We start from the raw sequence: 25649 nt of genomic DNA on the forward strand, positions 1-25649 counted from the left end.
CGTATCATAAAAACGACAAACCATAGACAAATGAACACAGTAGTAACGCTACTGCAGATGTAAAAATACAAAAGCACTTCACTTACCAAAGCCGCTGTTCACTTAAAGACAAAGTCCATCCTCATTTCTTTGTTTACAAAGAGTTTAATACTGCGGTTGTACGGAACAACGGTGCGGTTCAGTTCCAGTAAGAGGTCCTCCTACGAACTTGTTCGCTGAGTTGTAGATCCATTCGTGTCTCAGCAAAAGTTTTCAAAAGCACCGTAGCTTGTAAGTGCCCTGTTGTGCTATGGTGTCTTGTTGCTGCCTTGGTAAGCCACCTTAGGTTAGCGTAGCGTAGCTCCTTTCAAATGAAACGCATTCCCAGCCATAAAATGTGCAACGCTTCTCTGACGCTGTTAGCCAGAAATATCGTTCGTACAAATCCTTTTCCTGGCTGGGTCAGGGCTTACTAGCTGTGGGGTTGGCCGAACCTTTCTTACGATGTCCAATTTTTTCTGGAAATGTCCTTCCTGAAAAATCAGTTTCTCCTCCTTCAGCCATTGAGTGTTAAAAACAAAACAAAGCTAGGTAAAAAAAAAAAAAGAATCTACACCAAGCAAAATGTTCATAACTTCTTACATATCAACTTGAACTGAAGTGGCGGGCCGTGCATTTTATACCCAGGCCTTCACTGTTGTCCTGCAGCTGAAATACCACCTTATAACCACATGATGGCGCCACAGTTATTATTCGTTTCTAAGGCTGTAACTATGTACGTATTAAACCGTTCGGTACGAGGCTTACAATACGTTTGAATAGTACTAGAGCATGTTTGTTCATGTATGACAAACCCTTTTTGTAGGTGTGGGTTGGGCTGCGGTACAGCGTCGGTGACGCGCAGTTCAAAGTCTTGGCAGCGCAGCGGGTTTTCTCTGTAGTGCTGGATCACGGAGTACACGCTGGGAAAGTGCAAGTTTGGCGTCAGGTAGAAGTACGTGTGTCCCCCCTCTGAACCCGAGTGAATGCGACAGTGCTGGACCTTCCCGCTGCGCCTGAAATACACGCAGAGGACGAGTGCATTAGAGACACACACAATAAATTGAAATATATTACACAATTACAAAAAAAAAACACAGTCCTTAAGTTTTCGGTTGGCCATGAGATCAAAAGACTGGATGTTGTACCAGAAGGAGAGGGTGAAGTCTGTGTGATGGGTATCACTCGGTCTGACCAGGAAGGTACCATCTCTTCCCCTGGTCTCTACACAGTAATCGTGAATCAGTCGCTCGGCCATCAGCCTGCCTTCACGGTCTCGCTCAGCCATCAGCCTGCCTTCCTTCAGACGACCGTGAAACCATGGCTCTGAACAGTGCATGTCCTGGTACTGAGAAAGATGACATCACAGGTTTGACATGTTCTTATTGTTTCTTGTAAGAAAATCATCACTGACTAATATATAATGCTAATAATTCTTTCTCCCATATATTTCCTTATCAGCGACATTTGTCTTTGACAATAATAATCACATTAGAAAAAGGACTTTGGTTAAACTACCTCAAAGACACCTTGAAGTTATGTTTACATTTAGTGTTTTCTTCCCAAAATGCATTGTGGGTTTCCATTCATTACATAAAACAAAAAAAGCTGGTTTTATGAATAATTAGCATGGTTTAATCAGCAAATGCTGCGTTTCTTGATGCATTACCAGCACCACACAAACAATATGGGAACACACTACTCCATAGTGCTACCAGTGGTCAAGTAATTCCACAGGGTGCCTTTCACCTGGTCTTATAATTAATCATAACCTCTGTACTGTGGGCAGAGGAAAGCGTTTCCGAGTGGTATTATTGTTGGCTGTCGCAAAGTCAACCGCATTGCTCTCCGATTTCCTCAGAGCCTAGAAGCTACCAACGACACAGGACTCCCTGTATCTTGTTTCCCACAGTTACTTCGGTTGCCCGTCTTTCTGCTACTGGGGGCAATAACGGCAAAGAACTTGTATTGAGACTCTTCTAACTGGGGATAGCTACCGATAGCTACCAGGGAAAACATAAGCACTATCCTCTTTCTGTTTTGGTGGCGCAATGGTTGACGCCAGAGGAGGCTGGTCCAAGAGGCTGCTCCTCCTCTGTTTTTTTAGAGTAATTGGTTGAAATAAACCTTTACCAAATCTCAGAATAATTTATAAACTATTTGTTCCATTATGTGGAAAACCAGGGGGAAAAGCCGAGCAGACCCAGCACAGGGGGTGGATCCCCAAGCTCAGGTTGGGGGAGGTAATATAGAGGGAGTTCAGGTACTGCAGCCACTAAGCACGTGGCATTGGTCACACCTGCAGCCCACCAGGTGATTAGAGTGAGCATATGTTCACAGAGCTGGGAAGCAGCAGCGGCAGACAGACTGGGAAGAAGATAAGGAGGATCTCCTGAACCACTTGAGAGGAGATGCATCAGACGGAGGTAATCCAGCAGGCTGACCGCTCTCCTCTGCCCTACCCACACAGGACGAAGGAACTGTCTCACACCGTGTGTGGACCGAAGGCCAAAGACCCTGACCGGGTGGAATCTTTTGTTACCTTTGACCCCATCTCCCTGTACCCTAACCTGTTTATTAAAGGACACTTTTTGTTATGTGGTTACTGTCTATGAGTCTCCTGTTTTATTCCTGAATCTTGCCTCCATGTCCCCTGGGTTGCCACAATACATACATTTTATGCATACCTCTTATGATTGTTACGCTAATGGCGAGAATGGTAACTATGGCGACAGCATGCATTTACATGCGGCCGGTAGCATTTATGGCATATGCAGGAATACACTCATCAACATCTGAAAAGGAAGCGTGTGGATGAAGTGCAGCTGCCCTTGAAACGATCACCGCTCCACAGCCGACAACCAGCCAGACCTGCTGGTCCAAACGATACCGAACTGCCCCAGGGAGGAGAGCCAAGATAGAAGCTAAGCTAACCCAGCTAGGATCCGAGGCTACTCCACTACCCAGCATGCTGCTGGCTGTCTGATGTTCTGTTGCAGAAAAATAAGATGAATGAAAGCAGCGGGAGCTCGGTGACTGTTGAGCCCACATCTTCACAGAGACCTGGATCCATCGTGGTCCAGGATCAAGCTGAACTTGACGGGCGGACAGCAGCACAGAGAGCAGGACTCTCAGGACCAGAGGAGGAGGACTCTGTGTTCGCATCGTGATGCCTGCTGCTCAAACACAGTCAAAGTTGATGGGCAATGTTTCCATGATGTCGAATTTCTAATGTGAAGATGTCGGCCATATTGCCCAGAGAATTGTTGTTGGTGCTGCTGTTTACATTCCTCCTGATGCAAATTTTAAAAAATGCACTACTACTACTGTTTTTGTTGGTCATGTTTTTCTTATGAAGTAAATGGATTACAACTGCATTTTGTTGTGGATCCCTGTGTTGCAAAACGACAATAAATGTTCCTTGAATCCTTCTAGGGGGGGCGCAGCAGCAGCAGAGCTCCGCTTTGATTGTTTTTTAAAAGTCTTGTAAGCCATTGTTTTACTGCTTTTTTTTCATTGCACATAAGAAAGCATAGTTAAGTTGCCAACTAGTGTAAAATAACATGACGCTGTGGGTTGGTTTTCCTCCTGTGATCCACAATCTTTTAAGTCAGCAGCCACCACTGGACTTTTGTGCCGAAAAGTGGGCCTTCATTTTCCCGGGAGATCGTACCCGCTGGCAGACATAATAGTATAGTGAAAGCGAGGCTTATAGGGAAGCAATCTAAACGCAGACGGTGTCAATATTCTACAGCCATTACATTGTGCGATCAACATTTACTTCACAATGATAAGTTAAAGCAGAAAAAACAATGCCTAAAAAAGTTACAGGTAAACTTTTTTTTACCGTCCTGGGATCTTCTTCTTCCTCCTCCTCATACTCCTCTGCATAATACAGCTTGTCATCAGAGATCACACAGTAGTGCTTGTTCCACCGCTGAGAAAGACAAATGGAAATTGACATTTTAAACTCCACATGCAAACAAGCTGCTAATACAGGGAACTTTTTAAGCGCAACATGCAGTCATTTCAAATCAGAAATTACTCACTGAAGTTGAAATACAAATTGTTTCTTCACATCAACAAGGAAATCCCAACAATGATACACATCGTTGAAAGTATACGCTCATAATTTCACATTAATAATGAGGATGTTCCAGTGATTATTTCTGTCTGTAGGATAATCTATCTATCTATCTACCGGAACTACTTCTGCTACAACAGCTGCAATATCTCATTTACACGTGTCTTTGTAGCACTAAAATATAACGTCAGAGAGAATTAACTAGGGGATTTTAGTGAGCCCAAATATAAAATGTGTGTTTCTTAATTTATTATAAAGGTTTGGCAAAACAGGCCTCATGTGTGATGTAAAACAGGTCAACACCGATCATCCTTATGTTAGGAAATGCATGTTAACACGAAAGGGAGTCTCAGCTACCTCGCCGAGCCCATTTGACCCCTCTGACAGTACCTGGTCCACAGGGTCCCAGATCTCCAGATCTCCTTGTTTCTGCCCCTTCCTGAAGTCTCTGGTGGTTCCTCCTCCCTCCACACTCAGCTTCTTGTGCTGCACAAGGAAGAAACAAGAAGAGCGCAGTCATTAGGAATGACAACAAAACCTTCTCGCCATCGAAACACAAATTCCACTGACTGACACATCGGTGTGTTTAGACAGTACCTTGAGTATGATTTTGCCCTTCAGCTGCGTGGGTGACGGTAGCTGCTCAGCCATCTGCTCCACAGGTTCAGTCAGCAGTTTGTCTCCAAACACGTCTCTGAAGATGCGAGCCATCTGACGCTGCTGCTCCACAGAGCAATGCTCCTCTATGGACAGGATCAGAGGGAACCTAAGAGAGAGACGACATGGTTGAGAAAATGGGTTGGCTGTTAGATGACAATGTTAATAGGAAGATTTGTAACGCTAAATTCAAAATCCAGACCATTAATATATCAGCAAACAACTATTAGCTTTGTAAAGATATAGTGGAGTGATCGCGTCTTGAGCAGATAATGAAGTCACTCACCCTCTGTGTGTGTCGTAGTCAGAGCTTCTCTTTGGTTTTGTTTACATAGCCGGTTCGGCCCCGCCTGCCATTTATTGCATGTGACTCCCTGTGTGCGAGCCCACTGGCCAGCCACTCGCTCTGACTGGCTAGCTGACTCGCTCTCATACTGCGGTTACAGCTGACCAACCCACAATAACGCCCGCCCTCCGTTTCCCCCCTCAGGTAAACACTGTTTGCTCTGTCAGCACTGTTGCCATTGTTTGCACTGTTCGAACCTTTCGTTTTTTTTCTCCATGTCAAAATCAGCAAAAAAAGGTTGTTTTACATGGATTCATATCGGCTAGAAAGTCAACTCTGAAAGCTGCCATTTGTGTGTGTCTGTGTGTGTGTGTGTGTGTGAAAGAGTCATAAAGTGACAGATATAGTGACAGTGTTTTTTGTGGTTCTTACTCTGATGTGACAAAAGCGTGATCGTTAATGGCTTTGACCACATCCTCAAACTTGATCTTGGTCGTCCTGGTCCAGCCGTGGTAGATGATTGGCTCCCCGGGCCCTTCCCAGCAGTCCACTGGACAGATTCAGTACCACACAAAGCACACACAAAACAGGTGTTGATAATATAAAATAAAGCATTCATTGTTATCAATTTACTCCTACTCCTGGAAATGAAACTCCCAATTGTGAATTTAAATACATTAATGATCTAGGGCTGGACTATACTGACATTCAACACAGCGGCATCCCAGACGCAGACAGCGCACATAAGCTTCTGTGGACGACTCACTACGAAGCTGGTCACCGGTCAGGTAGCTGTTGAAGGACACACGACACAGGAGACGTGCTATAATATGTGTATATTTTTCACAAAATGAAAAGGTCATGTATTGTTACCTCTGCTATGAAATAATTTTATAAGTTTATAATGTGTAACTTATTCATGTTAATAAACAATTGGCTGCCGCTTTATGGATCGGTTATAAACCATTAACGAGAACAATGTTTGGGTTGCCAGAGCACGAAAAAAACCCACTCCTGGATCAATGAGTGAAGCCCCAGAAACTTAAACCCGGCATTTCCCATAATGAAACTAATATATTTATATTAGACCCTCACGGTTCGTTAAAAGACACATTTTAAAACTCAATTACATACATTTTTAATGGAGACTTTTTTTTATAAATTTGTTTCCAAGCCCACAGCAAACTAACTTCATTTTTTCTCAGACATGACAAAGCTCCTCCAGACAATCACAGTCAATCAATAGACATGTCTCACTTCGGCAAAAGTTAGAAAATCATCTGTGAGATTAATAGGTCATTTATGTATGTCTGTGCAATAATCCACCGACGGTGATTGGAAGATCATTTTCATGAATGTAGGAAGCTGGATAGGAAGGTGAACCCCAACTTGCTCCAGCAGACTGTGCCATCGGTGTGTGAGTGTGTGTGAATGAGTATACATTTACATCCTGATGATGAGCAGTATGGCAGCCTCTGCCATCAAGCGTATGCATTTGTGTGTGAATGGGTAAATGTTAGCATGTAGCATAAGCGCTTTGAGTGGTCAGAAGACTATTATGGCGCTATACAAATGCAAGTCCATCTACCACTTTGATTTACTCCATTGTGACTTGTGTGGTGCATGTGTGTGGAGTCATACTGACGTGTTGTGTGAGGAGCTGATCCAGTAATGGGACAGAGGGTTGTTCATGTCCAGGTTGCTGATCTCTGAGAACTTCTCATCCCACACAGAGTTCTCTTTGGAAAAGAGGAAACTGAGGAACTAGAGGTGGAGAAAGGCTTCAGAATTAAGAGGATAATCATTATTTGTGTGATTCATTTTAGTAATGATGCAACTTCAACTATGACAACAACACTGTTTTCATCATTATTTTTCTAGGCCAAACAGTCAACTTCTTATCCTACTTTTAACACAAAATTCACATAATATGAGACACTGGTTTTAAACCGCCCGTGGTAAGAATGAACATATAAATAATATAATATATGAACATGACCTTGATCATTTTGATTTGTAATTGACTTATTGTATGATATATGGATATGATCTGGATCATATATAGACATATTGCCCGTTGTGTTTACATGCATGTTTGTTTACATAAGATTATCACCAACATTCTAAAATGAAACTTAAAAAAAATGTAAACTTCATTGCAATCGTCATATACATACAGGTACATACGTGACATCTTATCCCTGCATTTAACCATCCCTACGCATCATTTTAGGAACAGTCTGCAGCTGTAAACCAGAAAACAACTTCAGGTTCAGTGTCTCGTTCAAGGACACTTTGACATCTGACCATCTCTATCCACTGAGCCAAAGTGATGCCAGAATAGACAGAAGGGGCTTCACACACCAAAAATCATTGTGCAGAATTGTTTTTTAAAAGAGACAGAGAGTCGATTTTGTTATTGTTTTCGTTGTGTGGTTTTATTTTAGTTAAGTTCAAATTATTCCGATTATTCTAATATTTGTTTCACATTCCAATGTCTAAATATTCTGAATAAAGTGCATTGCTTTTTGAGAGGTCATACTTGCATTATTATGCTATTTTATTATCATTACATCAATGGCATGAAATCTTAAAATGACAGTAATGTCGTTTATCTGTGAAAATATATCGTCCAACAAAAGTAGCTGTCGTGAGTCGTGACAGGCCTAATCACAGTCTGTTATACATCTCTGTTACACACAATACTTGCAGGCACAAAGCAGAATACCTCACTGACGGTGAACTCTGGATCATTGGTTTTTCTCATGGTGTCATCAATGAAGGTGGTCATCAGTTCTCTGACTTGGTTCAGGTCACTGGCCCAGGATTCCTGAGGGATGAAGGTACAGAAAAAAGAGACAGATATACTGTCTGAGATCGGCCTTGAAAAGATTTTTATTAATGTGTAATTCATTTATTGGTCGTTGGTGCTTTTTATTTATAAACACCTCATTTTTCACTACTTGTGTACATTGTAGACCGTTCTATTGTTGCCCATTATTTGCCCAGCTTTGTCAAAGTCCTTGTATGTGTACACATACTTGGCTTATAAAGGTGACTCTGATTTATTCAAACTGAGAGCAAAAATAAATTTAGGCCATAAATGAATTCATGTCTGTCCTTTGAAAGCATGAAAGGTCAGTTCTATTTCATCCTTACTGACCGCCAGAGGCAGTGCTTAACACTGGATGTATCCCGTCTCGCGCATGCGCAGGTCGAATATTTATATCAACAAAGTCACGTGTGACCTCGGATGACCACCGTCATCTATAAGTTCCGGTGTCATCCTGAGCTCAGTCCTTTTTTTCTTCTCGCGTCGCAGGTTAGCTACCATGGTAGCTTAAACAAGGATGTGTCTACGATCAAGACATATTAGAGCTCGTCGCTGTAGCCTTGTGACTACCGGTCGGAGTTGCGGTTCTCTCGCCCTCCAAAGGCTGCGACGAGCTGTCCCTCTTCGGAGGGAACGGTGTGTTCGCCGTTCGGACATCGAGCCCCGGACTGGTGGCCGCCCCTATCATCGGTCGTCACCAGTCTGATAAGGGTCAGCTAAGTCGTGATGACAGCAATCGGTAAGATCGATTAACATTGTTTTCTATAAACAGTTGTTTGTTCCACGGTTGGCAGAGCGCTTCCGCTCTAGTAATCGAGTGGCGCGCTAACGAGAGCGTAGAATTACGCTGTCGGCCCGCCCTTCACAGTGTTACGGCTATCACAGTTAGCAGAGTGTTCCTGCTCAGGCACACTTTGTGAGACACTAGTCCGCATTGGCGTTGTGTACATGGAGATTTAATCTTTACATCTGACGTAATTCGCAGTTAGCAGTGTCTTCACTCAGGCTAACTTGGATGCTAGCTGGCTCGCTAAACAAAGCTGATACTGGGGCTGTAGCCATCAACTTTGTATCCTTACAGCTGTCACAGTTAACAGAGCGTCCTCGCTCAGGTTAACTCAGTGGGAAACTAGCTAAAACAAAAGCTGATACTGGGACTGCGTCCATCAACTTTGTATCCTTACGGCTGTCACAGTTAACAGAGCTGTCACAGTTAACAGAGCGTCCTCGCTCAGGTTAACTCAGTGGGAAACTAGCTAAACAGAGCTGATACTGGGACTGCGTCCATCAACTTTGTATCCTTACGGCTGTCACAGTTAACAGAGCGTCCTCGCTCAGGTTAACTCAGTGGAAAACTAGCTAAACAAAGCTGATACTGGGGCTGTAGCCATCAACTTTGTATCCTTACAGCTGTCACAGTTAACAGAGCGTCCTCGCTCAGGTTAACTCAGTGGGAAACTAGCTAAACAAAAGCTGAGACTGGGACTGCGTCCAGCAACTTTGTATCCTTACGGCTGTCACAGTTAACAGAGCGTCCTCGCTCAGGTTAACTCAGTGGGAAACTAGATAAACAAAGCTGGTACTGGGGCTGTGGCCATCAACTTTGTAGCATTACAACGATCACAGTTAGCGGAAGGTGCTCGCTCAGGCTAACTCGGTGAATGCTAGTTGTACTAAATCAGCATTGAGGTTGGGCCCATGGATGGTTTTGACGCATTACGGCTGTCGAGTTCGCTCCGGCTAACTAGAAGCTAATACTCGGTGTGTCCATTGAGTGTTGTAAACATTATGGACATATCGGTAGCGGATATCAGTTAGCAGAGTGCCCTCGCTCAGGCTAACTGGTAGCACACCAAGAGTTACAGCGCCTGTCCAAGTGGAGAGTGTCCTCGCACTGTAAGGACTGTGGGTTTTTTTGTCCGTTTTCACAGTAGCAGAGTGCTCTCGCTCAAGCTAACTGGTGGGACACCAATATCTGCAGCAGCTGTCTTAGTGAAGAGTGTCCTCGCTCCCCTCTCACTGTAAGGACTGTGTTCTTTTTGTCCGTTTTTCACAGTAGCAGAGTGCTCTCGCTCAAGCTAACTGGTGGGACACCAATATCGGCAGCAACTAGTTTAGTGAAGAGTGTCCTCGCCCCTCTCACTATAAGGACTTTGCCTGACCTGTTTCCACAGTGGCAGAGTGCTCTCGCTCAAGCTAACTGGTGGGACACCAATATCGGCAGCAACTATCTTAGTGAAGAGTGTCCTCGCTCCCCTCTCACTGTACGGACTGTGGTCTGTTTTGTCCGTTTTTACGGTAACAGAGTGCTCTCGCTCAAGCTAACTGGGGGGACACTAATATCTGCAGCAACTATCTTAGTGAAGAGAGTGGGCTTAGAGAGTGTCCTCGCCCCTCTCACTATAAGGACTTTGCCTGACCTGTTTCCGCAGTTGCAGAGTGCTCTCGCTCAGGCTAACTGGTGGGTCACCAATATCCGCAGCGGCTGGCTAAGGGAAGAGTGTCCGAAGGATCACTCGCCACTGACTGCCCCCTGCCTGTTCTCTCAACCTTCAGCAGAGCGCTCTCGCTCGGACTGATTGGGAATTCCGCATAAACTAGTGGGACAAGGGTTCCACCAGAATCGCGGCCATGTTCAACTCTCCCGGCTGTAGGACCTGTATAGCTCCTCTTCAGCCGGAGGACGGCCCTGACCTCTTGCCCTAGCAGGGAGAACCCAGGCAGGACCTGCGGCATCACGCCTTGAGCAGTAAGGTCTGCTAGGCTGGCCGAAGTGGAACACCTGATGCGGGAGGTCTACCTCCCCCTGTCAGGGCAGCTGAATCCAGACCAACCTACCCTGGTCATTGGTATGGCGCTTGCACGCCGGGCATACACAGCAGCTGGAACATCCACCTGTGAGTGCCTTCTTCAGGCACCTTCCCGCCCTCACCACCTTTTCTGTTCCTCCCTCCGAGGAATATCTGAGGGAGTTGCGTGCATGGTGGAGACACCAGGGCTCTCTCCCGCCTTACATCAGACCATGCAGGAGGTGGCAAATCTGGCCTTGCACGTATGCCAGCCAGTTCGACGACTATGGCGTCCATCAGTTTCCCCTGAGGAGACTCTGAGGCCCGATGCCAGGTGCCCTCGACCCAATGTCGGGTCAAAGATGACCTGCTATCCAGGGCTTAGGACACAGCAGCGCTGTGCACCGTATCGACAACTCCCTCTCCCACCTCATGCTTTCCCTCGCAGATTCTCTGCAGCGGGCTACTTCGACGCTTCTGCTCAGTGATGCTTCATTGCAGGCGTTTGCGCTCATATCGAGGGAACGTGGATGGATGATGTCCACCCTGGTTCAGACTCGCCGCCAGGTTTGGCTGGCGCAGTCACCCCTATCTGAGACATGTAGGAGGACCCTCCATACTGTCCCAGTGGAGCCTGGTGAGCTGTTCGAGTCAGCTGCTGTACAGGCGCTTCAGCGGACTGTTAGAGCTAGCCAGACCTGGCAGCAGTTCTCTGGTCTTTGCAGGGACATGCCTGCACCCCCAGACCTAGGGGTCCCATTTTTGGCCCACAAGGCCGTTTCTCAGCCTCCAGCTTACCCTAGTAGCGCAACAGGCCTCGGCGTCCTGCTGAGAGGCCGGACCGCTACCTATACAACCCTACTTACGTCCCCGTCCCCCCCCGGCAGGGGTGCCAGGAGATGTCTCCAGGCCGGCTGTCAGGGTTCTTTCTCCCATCAGCGGATTTCCAAGGGAGAGTGGTGCACGTCTATCGACGCCTGTTCCCATGGTGCGTCACCACAACTTTCAGTCCTGGGTGCTTCCATTCGGACTCTCCCATCTCCCCATGGGTGTCCACAGTGTGTTACTGCTGTCCTTTCCCCCTGCAATCGCAGGGCGTGAACATACTGCCGTACTTAGACGACTGGCTGACCTAGGCGCCGTCCCGGCGTCAGGCGCCACAGGACACTGCTCGCCTTCTCTCACGTGGCCCGGTAGGCCTCAAGGTGAACATGGAGAGGAGCTACCTGAGCCCTTCTCAGAGCATAACCTTCATTAGGGTGGCCCTATGAGGGCCTGTCTGTCGCCCCAGTGCGGATGGCTGAACAGCCTTCACTTGGATGCCAAGTGGCACAGATACAGGGCAATAATATTATCGAAACAGTGTCTATTCATCTATTCACTATCCCCATGGAGGGAGTGCATATCTGGCGAACAGTGTCCCAGGAACCGAGCCCCAGGGGCTCGGTTCCATTCCACCAGGAGATTGTCACAACAGTTACCTGCCTCTCAAGGCGGGTGCAGGGGGACAGAACGGGACAGCCTGGGGGCAGTTGTCTGCTGAAAGACCGCAGGTCCAGGTTCTAGAGCTAGCGCTCGAGCACTTCCTTCCATGTTGAAGGGAAAGCATGTGCTTGTCCGGTGGACAGCACCTCTGCTGTGATTTCCCATGAACTATCGATGGGGCACCAGATCTGCAGAAGTTGCTACGGGGATCACCGTGGCCTTCTGACTTGGGAGGCCCCTCGCCTGACCAGCCTGTGGGCAATGTACCCACCAGGAGAATGGAACAAGGTTGTGGTTTTCCTGTTCCGTTACAAGCCTCCACCGGGAGAGTGGCGGCTGCAGCCAGACGTGTCGACCCACTGCCCCCACTGGGTCTCCCTGACGGAGGACCAGCCCTCTGGGTCAAGATGCTCTGGCTCACACGTGGCCAGAGGATCTTCTTTATGCCTTTCCACCATTCCCTCTGCTTTTGCTGTAAGCTTGTCAGAGTTCTTCCCCGACAGGAGGGATCTCCTGTCGCAACTAGAGGGTCGGATTTGGCATTCCAATCCCTGCCGCCTTCAATTAGGGGTCACGGGAGGGCCCGACCGGATGCTGAGTGGCTGCATAGAACCAGTCTGACGGACTATTCTGAATGCCAGTGCGCGGTCTACCTGCCTGCAGTACAAGAAACAGGTGGAAGCTGTTCTCCGACTAGTGTGCGGCTCAGAACAAGGTCCCAGTACAGCGCCCCGTGCCTGCTGTACTGAGTTTCTACAGTCTCTCCTGGATAAGGGCCGGTCTCCCCTGCATGGGACCTACCCTTGGTACTGGACAGCTTATGCTTGTCCTTTTGAACCCCTGGCACAGGCGGAGCCTAGATGGCTATCAGCAAGACGGTTTTCTCCTTGCTGTCAATTCAGCTCAATGTGGGGGCGAGCTGCATGCCCTATCAGTGGAAGAATCATGTCTGAGGTGGAACTCAGATGGCTTGGGTGTCACTTTCTGGCCTAAGGCAGTGTTTCTCCCAAGGGGGTGGATACGGTCACATATAAACCGGCCTATCCAGCTGGCAAAGTTGACCCCCCCCCCCCCCTCCCCCATCGGGAGAGGAGAGGCCAAGGCTGCTGTGCCCAGTGTGGGCCCTCAGAGCTTATATGGCAGCCACCGCCTGCATAGTCAGTTATGGTGAGCCTAAGAAGGGCTGTGCTCCTTTTTAAGGGAAAAGGAAAAACGGCACCTGTCCCACTGGATAGTGGAGGCCATTGCCGATACATACAAGGCGAGCGGCTGCGCTCGGCCATCCGGGGTGAAGGGTCACTACCAAGAGTGTCTCCACACCGAGGGCAAGCCTGAGTGGTGTGCCTGTGGGGGATACATGTGCGGCGGCCTCATGGGCATCGCCGAGCACATTCACCAAACACTACAGAGTTAACGTTGCCGGCCCTCACCCACTGGGGAGGGTTCTTGGCCAATTTTCTCTGCCGGAGCTATAAGGGGTAGTTACTGTGCTTCCTCGTGACTCTTTTGGTATAAGTCATCCAGTGTTAAGCACTGCCTCTGGCGGTCAGTAAGGATGAAATAGAACGAAAGTTACGGACGTAACTACGGTTCTATGAATCCTGGATGACCGCCAGAGTTCTTGGTCACTCGGAATCCCGTGAACTCGCGAGAAGATTCCATAGGACTGAGCTCAGGATGACACCGGAACTTATAGATGACGGTGGTCATCCGAGGTCACACGTGACTTTGTTGATATAAATATTCGACCTGCGCATGCGCGAGACGGGATACATCCAGTGTTAAGCACTGCCTCTGGCGGTCATCCAGGATTCATAGAACCGTAGTTACGTCCGTAACTTTCGTTTCCTTCGCTGTGAATGATAACAGGAACCGGTTCTACTATGATAACTAGTCATGAATAAAACCAAGCATTACAGTTGACGTGGGATGTAGTTTGTGGATGATTTACTTCGAATTTGGCACCAAAGGTGATGGCAGTGGTAAATGTATTACATAGGCCATGTAAGGACAATTGAACTTGAAAAAAATCGAAAGTGACAAATGCACCATTCGATCAAACCATTAGCCAAATGATAACGACAATTTGAACTAGTTTGTATGGGACTCAGACGTTTGTGGTCAGAATTTCTGGCATCAACCGAAACTGGTTCTCAATCATGTCTAGTCATTGGACAAAAATATATTCGGAGTACCTCAGGGGTCAATTCTGGGTCGTAATTTATTATTCCTATACACTGTGGACTATTATTTACCACCATGACATCTCATTACCTTTTTATGTTGCCTATAAAGCCCATTGACTTTGGTATGCTAGTCCTAAAAGACTGTTGTGGTAATGGCAAAAACTGAACGTCGAATAATTTTCATTAATTAAACAGAAGTTTGTCTTATTGTTCGCAGCATATTTAACAATGCCAAATCTAGCCTTTATATTCTGACCCTAGTTTTAAAGCTGTTACACTTGGGGTTTTCAGAAATTGGATATTTGCTCATTTCTTAAATCTTTTAGGTTGACGCTGGGGTAGGCGATATGTTTTTGATATCATTGGGCAAGATTTCCGTAATAACCTTTTAGCATATTGTAATTCAAGTGGTTTGAGACTGATCTAGAATTCCTCTTGGCTCTGTTTTCAGGCTTTAGAAAATCTTGACTTTGGCCAATCACAGGTGATTTCAGAAGGAGGATGTTCCTATTGGCTGTTCTACCAATGCAGATGCCCGTACGCACAAGGGTGAAAGCCTAAAACAACGTCAGAAAAGTTGCTATTCCACCATTGGTAACAGCTGCCAATGCTGCAAAGCAACCCCAAAAAGGATGACGGGCTTATCAAAAAGAGAGTCTGACAATATTGGTGGAGCGTTTCAGGGATGGAGAGAAAATGTTGCTAATACTTTAGCCTTCTGGTCACCGCTGCCGAGGCAGATATCTTAGCTCGCTAAAGCCTCAAATCACTGTGTCATCTCAAAGGGTTTTACAGGCCGACAAGTTTGCAAAGAAAACAGGACGGTAATTCTTATAGCATTGCTGTTATATAACGGCATCAGGAGCACAATGTTTGAAATGAATGACTAGTACTCATACAGGTTACTGCATGAAGTGCATGCATATACCCATCAGTCAACTATTTTCTCTCCAATTGGCAGATACAAAAAAACACCATCTCTTTTTTCCGGTGTACTAATCATTCACTGTAGCTTATTTTACCTTTTGCTGGTAGATGAGGAATCGTTGGAAGTCATGGAGCAGAACTGCTGAGGCATCTGGTTTATCTGAGTTACTGTATAATGAAGAAGAGCAAACACACAGTCCTGCTGACAAAATACACACTATCTTTACACGCTTTTCATTTTCATCAGTGTTAGCAAAGATGAGGGGAAAAAAGGAGCTCACCCCAAAATAAAGGCACACGATTCCTTTTTGAACTCATCCAGGATCTGAGTTTAAAATATAATATGAATGAAAATGCTGGAATAACTCATGTGCAATAATATATACAGTATATATTTAGTCCAATGTGATTCAATACAGACTCACCTCATTCTGTTCAAACATTATAAGGTTGTAAAACTTATGAAACTGCACAAAGTCCAGGCGGTCTTTCTTTCCTCCCACTTCCTGTGAAAGCAGAACAAAAAGCAAAGCCCTGACTGAGAAAGATAGTTGGAATATTTTGCATTCTAGAATAGACTAATAGTCCTCTGGTTGACGAGGACATGACATGAAGAGAAGAAGACAAGAGTACCAGGAATTTGTCTTTGAGGGAACGAGAGCTGGGGGGCTTGTAGTTGATGGAAGCTAGTAGAACCTTCAGCTCTTTCATGGAGATACTGGGGAGGACACAAACATGAAATGTGCATCATGTGTGCATCGAGCCCCATGATCATAAACATGCATTCAATATGTTATTGTGTGTAAAATATTTTGAAAAAAATTTTCAGCAGTTTTCAGCAGTTAAGACAAAGAATGTGATCAGCAGCCGTGCAATGCAACATGGTCCTATGGAATCGAATAATTTAGAAAACACACTTTTTACCATTGAGAATTTTGTTATATCATACCAGTCATAAGACACAATATTGATCTTTAGCATGCATGTACAGAGCTAGTCATGTATGAGTAACCAGATCATACATACCTGTGTGTTTTGGTCTGATTGACAGAATACATCTGCTTCCTCAGCCAACTGGAAGAAAACACAAAGGGATCAATTATGAGGTGTGTCTTTATCACTAGTAGCTGTGTGAATGTGTGTGTTAGTCTACCTCTCGATAAGAACCGGAGTCGGAGCTTCCAGTGTCTCCTGCCTCAGCAACTCTAGTCCTATCAGCCATTTCTGTGCCTCCTCAACAGAATCAGCTGGAAAATTAGCAAAACAGAAAGTATTACTGTACTACGTATCTGATCCGCTGTTTAGGAAATACGTTTCGGTGGATTTGGAGCTAGTCATGGTTAAACGTTGTGTAATAGTGGAACTCGTTGGCCAGAGAGGTTGGAAGGAGATATACATTTCTAAAATGTTACATTTCTACGTAAAAACCAGATGGCAAACTCTGGTTCTGCCGAGTGAAGCCAATGGGGCGACTCCTCTGGTTGTATAGAAGTCTATGAGAAAATGACTCTACTTCTCTCTTGATGTATTACCTCAGTAAACATTGTAAACATGACTTTATGGTCTCAATCTCCAGTTTCAAGTCTTCTTCAATGCAGCATGATGTTCATTTAGTACATTATGGTCCATTTAGAGTCAAATAGGCCATAAAGCAGGGTATGGGGGCGGGCGGGCTTACTGTGATTGACAGGGCGCTGCCGCTACCAGAGCCTATACGGTGTCACTCCTCCGCATTCCAGATATGGTAACTTCCGTTTATCAAAAGACAACATGGCGACGGCCGTAATCAAAGATGGAGACAGCAAAATCGCCAAACTGGAGGCTTCATAACGACAGTCCACAAACGAAAGATGTCACAATGACTACGTCCACTTCTAATATACAGTCTGTGGTAAAGACCTGGGGCGAGAACATTAGTAGTTTGTTTGCACTTCATTAACTAGCGTTAGCACTTCTATGCTACAGTAGCTACTGAAAGCATACTTAATGCACACACATGCTGCTTTAGCATTTTAATGATTGTAACAGTGAATAAAGACCTATAATATTTCTTCAGGGAGTGCAGTTAGTGACATTGTGGGCTCCATGGTAGCTATGACAGCTTGACAGAGTAGCAGCAGGGGGCGGGGCTTAGCAAAGAGTCAATTGAGAGTAATGAGACCTGATATAATGATTAAAAAAATATTGAGAAACTGCGAATCATTGTGCACAATTTTCTCTGAGATTTGTAAGCTTGAAGTTAAAGTTGAACTAATACGTTTATCTTCTGTTCTGCCCCTGGTCTGGATCAAACCTAGCCGTGTTTTACGGTGTTTCAGAAAGGTGCCAGAATTATTGTGCAATAAAATGTAATCATCTATTGCAGTATTATAACATGTTGCTTTTTTCAAACAATTTTTACATCATTTGTTACAGTTAAAATGTAGAAATAATCCAAATGAAATCTATAATAGGAATGAGTATACTGACACACTGTAGGTGGATAAAATATTTCCGTTCTTTTGTGATTACACTATTTGATATCTTCTGGCCCATTCAGTCTTACATTATGTAGAAAAACGGTGCACATATCTTTCTAATCTTTCTAATTACAAGAAACCAACATATATCGTAATGTACATTTTACCAAACCTGATTACCAAAATGTTGTTGACTTGCTCATCTTGCAAACCCTTGCGACCACAGAGGTCGTTTGTTCCTACTCTCTAATACAACCTACTGGAGCATTTCCGAAATTAGCGCCACCACCGTCCTCATACCTAAACAGTTGCAGTTTTAAACATGTGGTTAATGTTCCTTAACATTTGCAGTATGGTTAGGTTTAGACTTTAGACAACAATACTACTTCGTTAGGTTTCAGGAAAGATCATGGGTTTGTCATAGTACGCAAGTTAACCTAGAATTACGTACATGATGTAAGTTAACGTAACAGTGTATGACATTTAGGCGGGTTTATTAGCAGATATTGAATACAATATTCATAACTATGTTTTAATCAGAGTATAATCACCTGAAACTAATAATCGTTATGTCCTTAGCTTAGAAAAAGCCATTTAAATCTAGAAAGGGAGCGGTTCATCTTCCACGGAGTTCGCCATCTTGCACCGCCATTTTTCCACAGCAGCCCCAAAGTAGTAAGTAAGTTAACATTGTAAGAAGATCGTAGAAAAGTATGAAAGCATAAAAGTACAACTATTACAACCTGTAACCTGTTTGATTTAAAAGTATGACCATTAAACATATAAATTGTTTTATTTCACGATAGAAGTGATTAAACATATAACCTGTTTTATTTCATAATATAAGTAATTAAACATATAAACTGCTTAGACGCTTTATATAAAATAGTCACTCAAAACTTATATAATCCTTCCTGTTCAAAACAGGATCAAACCAGTTACATTCTGTTGCAGACCTAGAAACAGGAGGACTCATGTGTGAGTGACGCATGAAATAGGGAAGGTATCAGCCCCAGACCAGCATAAGAAGAGACAGCAGAGCAGAGCAGCGTAGGGTCTGGATTATACTTCTTTAACAAGAGGAATAGGCTCAAAGGTCTTACGCCCTTAGGGGTGACTAGAAGACATTTCTGCTATCAGAAGACAGCATGAAAAAAAGAAAAAGAAACTCACAGCGAGAGCTGACTGAGAGCCTGTTAACAGTAGGATTGTCAGCATTAGCTTTTGTAGCACTGAAACTGTTTCATTGAATTGAAATTGTTGTATGTGATTGTTGTGACAAAACTTTAATAAAACCACAGCCTTACCATTTGTAAGTGGCTGAAACCAAACAAAAGACTCTGGTTCTTTAGAAGAATTTAACCCTCTTCCCCTGTCCGTTAACCGTGTGATACAGATGTGACGACTGAATCTACTAGAGGAGCTTAAAGTAAGTTCCCTGGGTGAAGACTTGGCAGTGTTAGAAGTTCACAATAGGCAATAGTAAAGTATAGACGATGTACATAACGATTCATACTGGGTGTTAGGGTTACATCCTACTGAGAGCGCCTAGGGCGTAGCCGTACAAGACTCTTAGAAAGACAATAATTCCGAAATCCTAACCACTCAGCTACGGGGTGAGATAAAAGGTCGAAGGTATTGTTCCAACACCTCCGTGAGGAACCTAACCCACGCAGGTCGGACAACCGACGGAGTGACCACCGTGTTAGCTTGTCCCGCTTTCCCGGGGCAGGATCCGTTCATGCTACAACATATATAAGTTCAAATAACTCCATGTTTACTTTTGGTTAGTGGGCAGTGGGCTAGCGTGACTGTTGTGAAACTAGCTAGCAGAACTTTGTAGTAATAAGAGTTCAAGTTTAAAGACATGCAAGAAGTTTTTACGTGACATTACATTTTTAGCATTTTGCCATGTTTGGTGGTGACAATCCCAATATCTACTGCCTCTGTCGAGCGGCCATTTTCACCCCTCAAACGCATTAAAACGTATTCAAGAAATACAACTGGGGAGCCTTGACTGTCATCACTGGCGTCCATGAATCGAGAAGGACCTCTTGCTGGAACTGAACCTCACCGATTTATGAAAAAGAAAGGAGGATGGACTTTGTCTTTAATTAGTGAACAGCAGTTTTGGTAAGTGAATTGCTTTTGTTTTTACATCTGCAGTAGCGTTACTACTGTGCTAATTTTTCTATCATGTCGTTTTAATGATATGGTTAATATTGTTCCCTCTGATGTGAAACATATTTAAATGATGCCCTTGAGTATGTGGCGGAATGCATGTTTTAGCCAGCTGGAATGTGCAGAGGCCTGTTGAATCGTGTTATTTGGGTTTTATGTTATTCTCCCTCCTTTGTTGTCATATAAATATATGTGACTGGTTCTTGTGAGTTTGTTCATGTCATTGTGTTAATCATTGATTTTGACGATATGCATTGTCCGTCATGCATCCGTCATGCCGGCGTCATAATGAGGTTATTAGGAGGTGGTTGAACTGTAGTAGGACAGAACCGAAGGCCCAGGTATAAAATACACGGCCCGCCACTGGGTTTGTCACAGGACACAAACAGCGGTCCAACAGAATACTACAGAAATCCACTTTTGATCAAAAGTAATTAGAACAAATAAATAAAGATCTCACCTCCCAGACTGAGGGTGTTGAGAACAAACAGTGAGCCGTAGAAGATTGTGAAGCAGGTGTTTTCATCGTGTTTGTCCTTCCCATCTTTAAAGCGCTCAAAGTCCTTGGAGTTCCTCCCTGGACGAACCTCTCTGATCTCAAACAGGTCCACTGAAACACAGCACACGCATATTTCTGGCGTAAGTCATCATCTCTGCTGGGGACGAATGTCACAGCTTGAGAGCACCAAAAACGATTTAACCTGCTGTTAAACATTTAAAAGGATTGCGGAAAGTCAGTTTTTATGCTCATTTTAGAATGCAATACACTTCCCCTGTAACTTATCCCGGGTTCACAGTCTGCATTAGAAATGTGATTCATTCAACAAATATCCTTCAACACATAACTAAGTTACCTGGTTTATATGTAACGGTAACCAAAATTACCTTGATATTTTTATGAATGTAATATCAATTTCTGTAATGATTTTATATTGTACTGAAAACTCTCAGTTAACTCAAAATTTAGTTCAAAACGAGACACATTCACTTATCCCTTAACACAGAGTAAATACCAACAAAAGGTATCAGAGCTCAAGTACAAGTCTAAACTAAAAAGCCACCTGGCTAATAAATTTGCTCGCACCGCAAGCTAGGCTACAAACTAGCATGCTAAAACGAGTCGGGAATTAGAATAAAAAATAACAGCGTTTACTGTATTTCTCATTAAACCAGTTTTACTCAAGTTGTTCATCAAATAAACCATTTGCATTTTATAACATTTATTTACCAAGTTTTAAGTTTACCCACCTGACAACAATTAGCAACACACATTAGCGTATAGAATGTTATAGCTTCCTCTCTCTTAAACCAAACCACGACGACGAACCCCAAGCCGTCATCTACAGGTTGAACTGTGTAATAGCATGTAAACTATAATTTCAGTAGATAGGATTAATTCAGTGTACCTGTAATCAGAGATGGGCAGTATTTCGATTTCTTGTGTTTGAAATACGTATTTCAATTACTTTTGAGTATTTTGTAATTTGTATTTGATAGGGCCGATAAAAATTGAACGTAATTTGTAACAAAATACTTTAGAGTGGAGTAATTTTGTATTTAAAATACTCAAAATACTTTCTCCACGAATCAAAAAACAGTTCACGAGTTCAGTCTTCAGATCTTCCAGTTCAACGATTGTCTGTCAAGTTAAATATTTTATCTGAGTGTGACAGATGTCAACTAGCTTGATGTATAATTGATGTCTGATTCTGGCTACATAGCCTATTGTTTAAACATGGTGATGGTTATAATATCAAGCTCGATGCTAACATGCTGATGACGCTAGCATGCTGTCTAGGCTAGTGCATAGCCAGTGTTTAGCAAGTTAAGTTATCAGTCGAGTAGCTAGCTATAGGAAGAGGGAGATTGGGAGCTTGTATGTTCATGATAACCTTATCAAGAGACGTCTGACCATCTAATCTTGCACTGTATTACAAGTTATGCCAGTGGCGGGCCGTGCATTGTATGCCTGGGCCTTCACTGCTGTCCTGCAGCTGAAATACCACCTTATAACCACATGATGGCGCCACAGCTATTCGTTTTTAAGGATGTAACCATATACGTCTTCGTATTAACCCGCTCGGTGTGAGGCTTACAATACGTTTGAATAATACTAGAGCACTTGGAAAATGCAGAAGTTTAAATTGAGGAAATTATAATGTTTTCTGCGCTCATGTAGGACAGTGGTTCTCAGATGGTCTGGCTGTGGGACCCACCATCATTCCTTAATGACAAGCCGAGACCCACAGAAATTGTTTTAGGATTTTACTTTCACAACTCGAACATAGAACATACTGCTCTGCAATGTCTTTCCTCGTCTCAGCCCCCTGTGTCATGGTGTGTGGTACATCTCACTCGGGTCAGAATGCCCATATTCGATTGGCTGAGCTGCATCACGTGATGTGATTCACTACCCGACATGCCTCTGCTGTTAAGTTTCTTTCACGATAGTCACATGCTCACCCACTGACCAATCACAGCACACTCTGCACCTCGCTGCAGAGCTGCACATGGAAACTGAGCTGCACGTAATGCTGACGTACTTGTAGGCCAGCTAGCAGGCTCTGACACGTCAAAGCATACGCCCAACATGTCAAACTAAAGATCTGATTGGTTGAACACTATGACAATCAACAATATCGTCCCCATTCACTTAAACTGCACATGGATTCACTTGTGAGTCTGCAGGCCTCGGGCCTCTCTTCTTACCTAGAGACACAGAGGTGAGATCTGATTGGATATTGAATATTTTATACATTTTAATACATGTAGTGTATTTATGAAACATTATTCAATTATAAAATATATATAACTTTGTGATTCTGTTTAGGCCAGCAGAGAAGGCCTTGAAGGCCCTGACGGCCCGCCACTGAGTTATGCTGTATCTTCTCAATGTGAATGTCATAATGCCATATCAATTACTGGCAGATAATATAGTTCACAGTTAGCCAGGCCATGACAGTAGATGTCCATTTGTTAAAGAAACATTAAATATCCAATTTATATTATTTAAAAGGCATATTATGAAAGTATTCTTAGTTTTATTATTTCATACATTTTACAGTTGGCCAGGTGGACAACATGTCTCAGCAAGATGATGTTCAAGAAGGACCATCAACAAGCACAGATGTGCTTAGTTACACTGACATTCTGTGACTGTTCTTCCTGTTAGTGGGGTTCACCAGAGCTTTGTGTACATTTCACTAGCTTAGGGCCCCACCTCGGCCGGCGACTTGGTCGGTCGGAGTGTTTTAGGGATAGTTGGTGGAGGGTAGCCTGGGTGAAGCGGTTTGGGGAAAGGCTAGGTTGAGGGTCCACTGCGGCTCCCGGGCCTTGCAGACCCCCCCGGTCCATGGGATAGTGGTTACTGTGGAGGAAGATGTGGAGGAAGATGACCTTCGGGGAGTGGTTTAAAGCGAGGGAGGGAGAGTGGGGTGCGAAAGGCGTGGCAGGCCGAGCTATAGTGGCCGTGGGTATTTGTAGGGTGTGGCCGGAAGTGGCCCCGTGGAGGTGTGGCCCTGCTCCTGAAATTCACCTAAGATTTATCTCCAATTCACTAGCTTAGGGCCCCACCTCGGCCGGCGACTTGGTCGGTCGGAGTGTTTTAGGGATAGTTGGTGGAGGGTAGCCTGGGTGAAGCGGTTTGGGGAAAGGCTAGGTTGAGGGTCCACTGCGGCTCCCGGGCCTTGCAGACCCCCAATAAGCCCGCCTACGGAAGCAGCGCTGCCTGCCCGTTGCGCATGTCGGTGGCGCTGTGGCGAGTATAGAGTTGGTAGGCGTGGGAGGACCAGCGGCCCAGTGCTTTGATGAGGTGGTCTGGGACTCCTCTGCTCGACGCGGTGGTGGCGGCTCCTACACGGAAGGAGTGGCTGGAGAAGGAGTCTGGATTGATCCCGGAGATGGTTAGGATTCCCCTGAAGTGCGAAAGGAACCAGGATCGGTCGGCGATGCGGCCTGTCTCTGTGGTGAACAGTGGTTCGTGGGGAGCGGTTTGCTGTGTTTTCCTGGTTTGTAGGTAGTGCATGAGGGGTTCGTAGGGGCTCAGGTGCGAGTTGAGTTTGAAATATAGTACGGGGACTGGGTTACTACTCTGGTTCGTTTTGCTCCGTTTGAGCAGGAAGGCTAGGCAGTCTTCGGAGACGGGATAGAGGTCGGCTATGCAAGGGTGGAGGCTAGGGTTGAACTGGGCTGAAGAGGACGTGAACTCGGAGCAGCGTAGGAAGCCGAAGAAGGCGAGTAGGAACATGGCTTCTAGGGTACGTGCCGGGTGGAGGGGCAGGCGGTCAGAGCGGAGGGTGGCGATGCAGCGGGACACGAGGTCGGAGGTCAGCGGAAGGCCGCGCGGTGTCGATGGAGGTGCGCGGCGCTGGAAACCTTTGATGACTAAGGACAACTGGGGGAATGTTGTGGGGGAGCCGGTGAGCAGTTTGGCGAAGAAGTTGATGCCGCTGAGGTAGACCTTGATGGTGGTTATATTGATGCGGAGGGTCGAGTGGGCATGGTAGGTGAAGCTGCATAGGGAGGCTACGTCGAAGGATGGGAATGGGAGGTGGAACGCTGTGTGGAAGGCGCGAAAGGCATTCCAGGCTGTCCAGTAGGTGGAAAGGGTGCTGGGGGCTAGGCTGGAGATGATGGCTTGTTGAGACAGGGAGACGAGCTCGGTGATGGTTGGTTTCAGATTATGTATATCGTGTCGGAAAATGGTGGGACCGGGGTTGGGTCCTCCTCCGCATCTGGCGCTAAGGTCCTGAAGGTCTGGAAAGAAAAGTGAGACAGGGAGTCAGCGACGGAGTTGTGGTGGCCGGGGACGTGTTTAGCTCTGAGAATGAATCGATGGGTGACCGACAGCCACGTGAGGCGACGTAAGAAGGGCATGAGCGCGGGAGAGTTCGACCTGCCTTTGTTAATTACGTCAACTACGGCGATGTTGTCGGAGTGGACGAGTATGGATCTTTTCGACCACACGTGCCCCCACAGGAGGGCGGCGATGACTACTGGATATAGTTCGTGGACCGCTGAAGATGGACGGAGGGGGTTTTGGAGGAAGTTGCGGAATTCGATGGTCCACTTGGCTGAGAACCATCGTCTGCCATGGTACCCCCCAAACCCGGCGGAAGGGGCTGCGTTGGTGAAGAGCTGGATGTCTTCCGGGTTGGAGAGGTGGTCGTCATTGAAGAAGGTGATGCCGTTCCAGTTGGACAGGAGATGCTGCCACATCTGCATCTCTGCTCTGGAGGGTTTGTCCATGGGGACTAGACCGTTGAGTGAGGGTGTGGATGATGCGAGGGAGAGCAAGTGCGAGATGAAGGAGCGGCCTTGGGGGATGATGCGCAAGGTGAAGTTCAGGTGTCCCAAGAGGGAGAGCAGTTGCCGTTTGGTGCAGGAGGGAGTAAGGAGGACGTTTTGGAGGAGTATGATGCGGTGCAGTTTCTCTGCCGGCAAGGAAGCTTGGAACTGGGCGGTGTCGAGGGTGGTCCCGAGGAACTCCAAGGTGTGTGAAGGCCCTTCTGTCTTCCCTTTGGAGAGAGGGACGCCGAGCTGGGCGAAGACTGATGTAATAGTCGAAAGGCCGTGGGCTGGAGGTGCTGACTGGAGCGATATGACTAGGAAGTCGTCGAGCATGTGGACCAGGTGGGGGATTTTATGGTCGTTAGTGAGGATCCAGCAGAGGGCCTCTGATAGCGAGTCGAATAGTTTGGGGCTACTTTTACAGCCAAAGGTGAGTCTCACGGCGAAGTAGTATG

The 25649-nt window shown here is 45.5% G+C and overlaps 1 protein-coding gene across 1 annotated transcript in view; it reads right to left on the reverse strand.

The window, feature by feature from the left end:
* Positions 1 to 25649, reverse strand: part of plcg2 (phospholipase C, gamma 2) — a 55995-nt gene that overhangs the window by 16230 nt on the left and 14116 nt on the right. Inside the window, exons 3-18 of the mRNA XM_079268811.1 lie at positions 20366 to 20515; positions 16419 to 16512; positions 16292 to 16339; positions 15899 to 15983; positions 15691 to 15771; positions 15547 to 15590; positions 15361 to 15433; positions 7774 to 7875; positions 6691 to 6809; positions 5752 to 5837; positions 5478 to 5595; positions 4700 to 4868; positions 4493 to 4588; positions 3866 to 3955; positions 1167 to 1366; positions 834 to 1034 (exon numbers count right to left, since the gene is read on the reverse strand). Coding sequence (XP_079124937.1) covers positions 834 to 1034; positions 1167 to 1366; positions 3866 to 3955; positions 4493 to 4588; positions 4700 to 4868; positions 5478 to 5595; positions 5752 to 5837; positions 6691 to 6809; positions 7774 to 7875; positions 15361 to 15433; positions 15547 to 15590; positions 15691 to 15771; positions 15899 to 15983; positions 16292 to 16339; positions 16419 to 16512; positions 20366 to 20515 — 1756 coding nt within the window. The remainder of the gene's footprint in view (positions 1 to 833; positions 1035 to 1166; positions 1367 to 3865; positions 3956 to 4492; positions 4589 to 4699; positions 4869 to 5477; positions 5596 to 5751; positions 5838 to 6690; positions 6810 to 7773; positions 7876 to 15360; positions 15434 to 15546; positions 15591 to 15690; positions 15772 to 15898; positions 15984 to 16291; positions 16340 to 16418; positions 16513 to 20365; positions 20516 to 25649) is intronic.

This window comes from Melanostigma gelatinosum (genome assembly GCF_949748355.1).
Source record: "Melanostigma gelatinosum genome assembly, chromosome: 1".
Lineage (NCBI taxonomy): Eukaryota > Metazoa > Chordata > Actinopteri > Perciformes > Zoarcidae > Melanostigma > Melanostigma gelatinosum.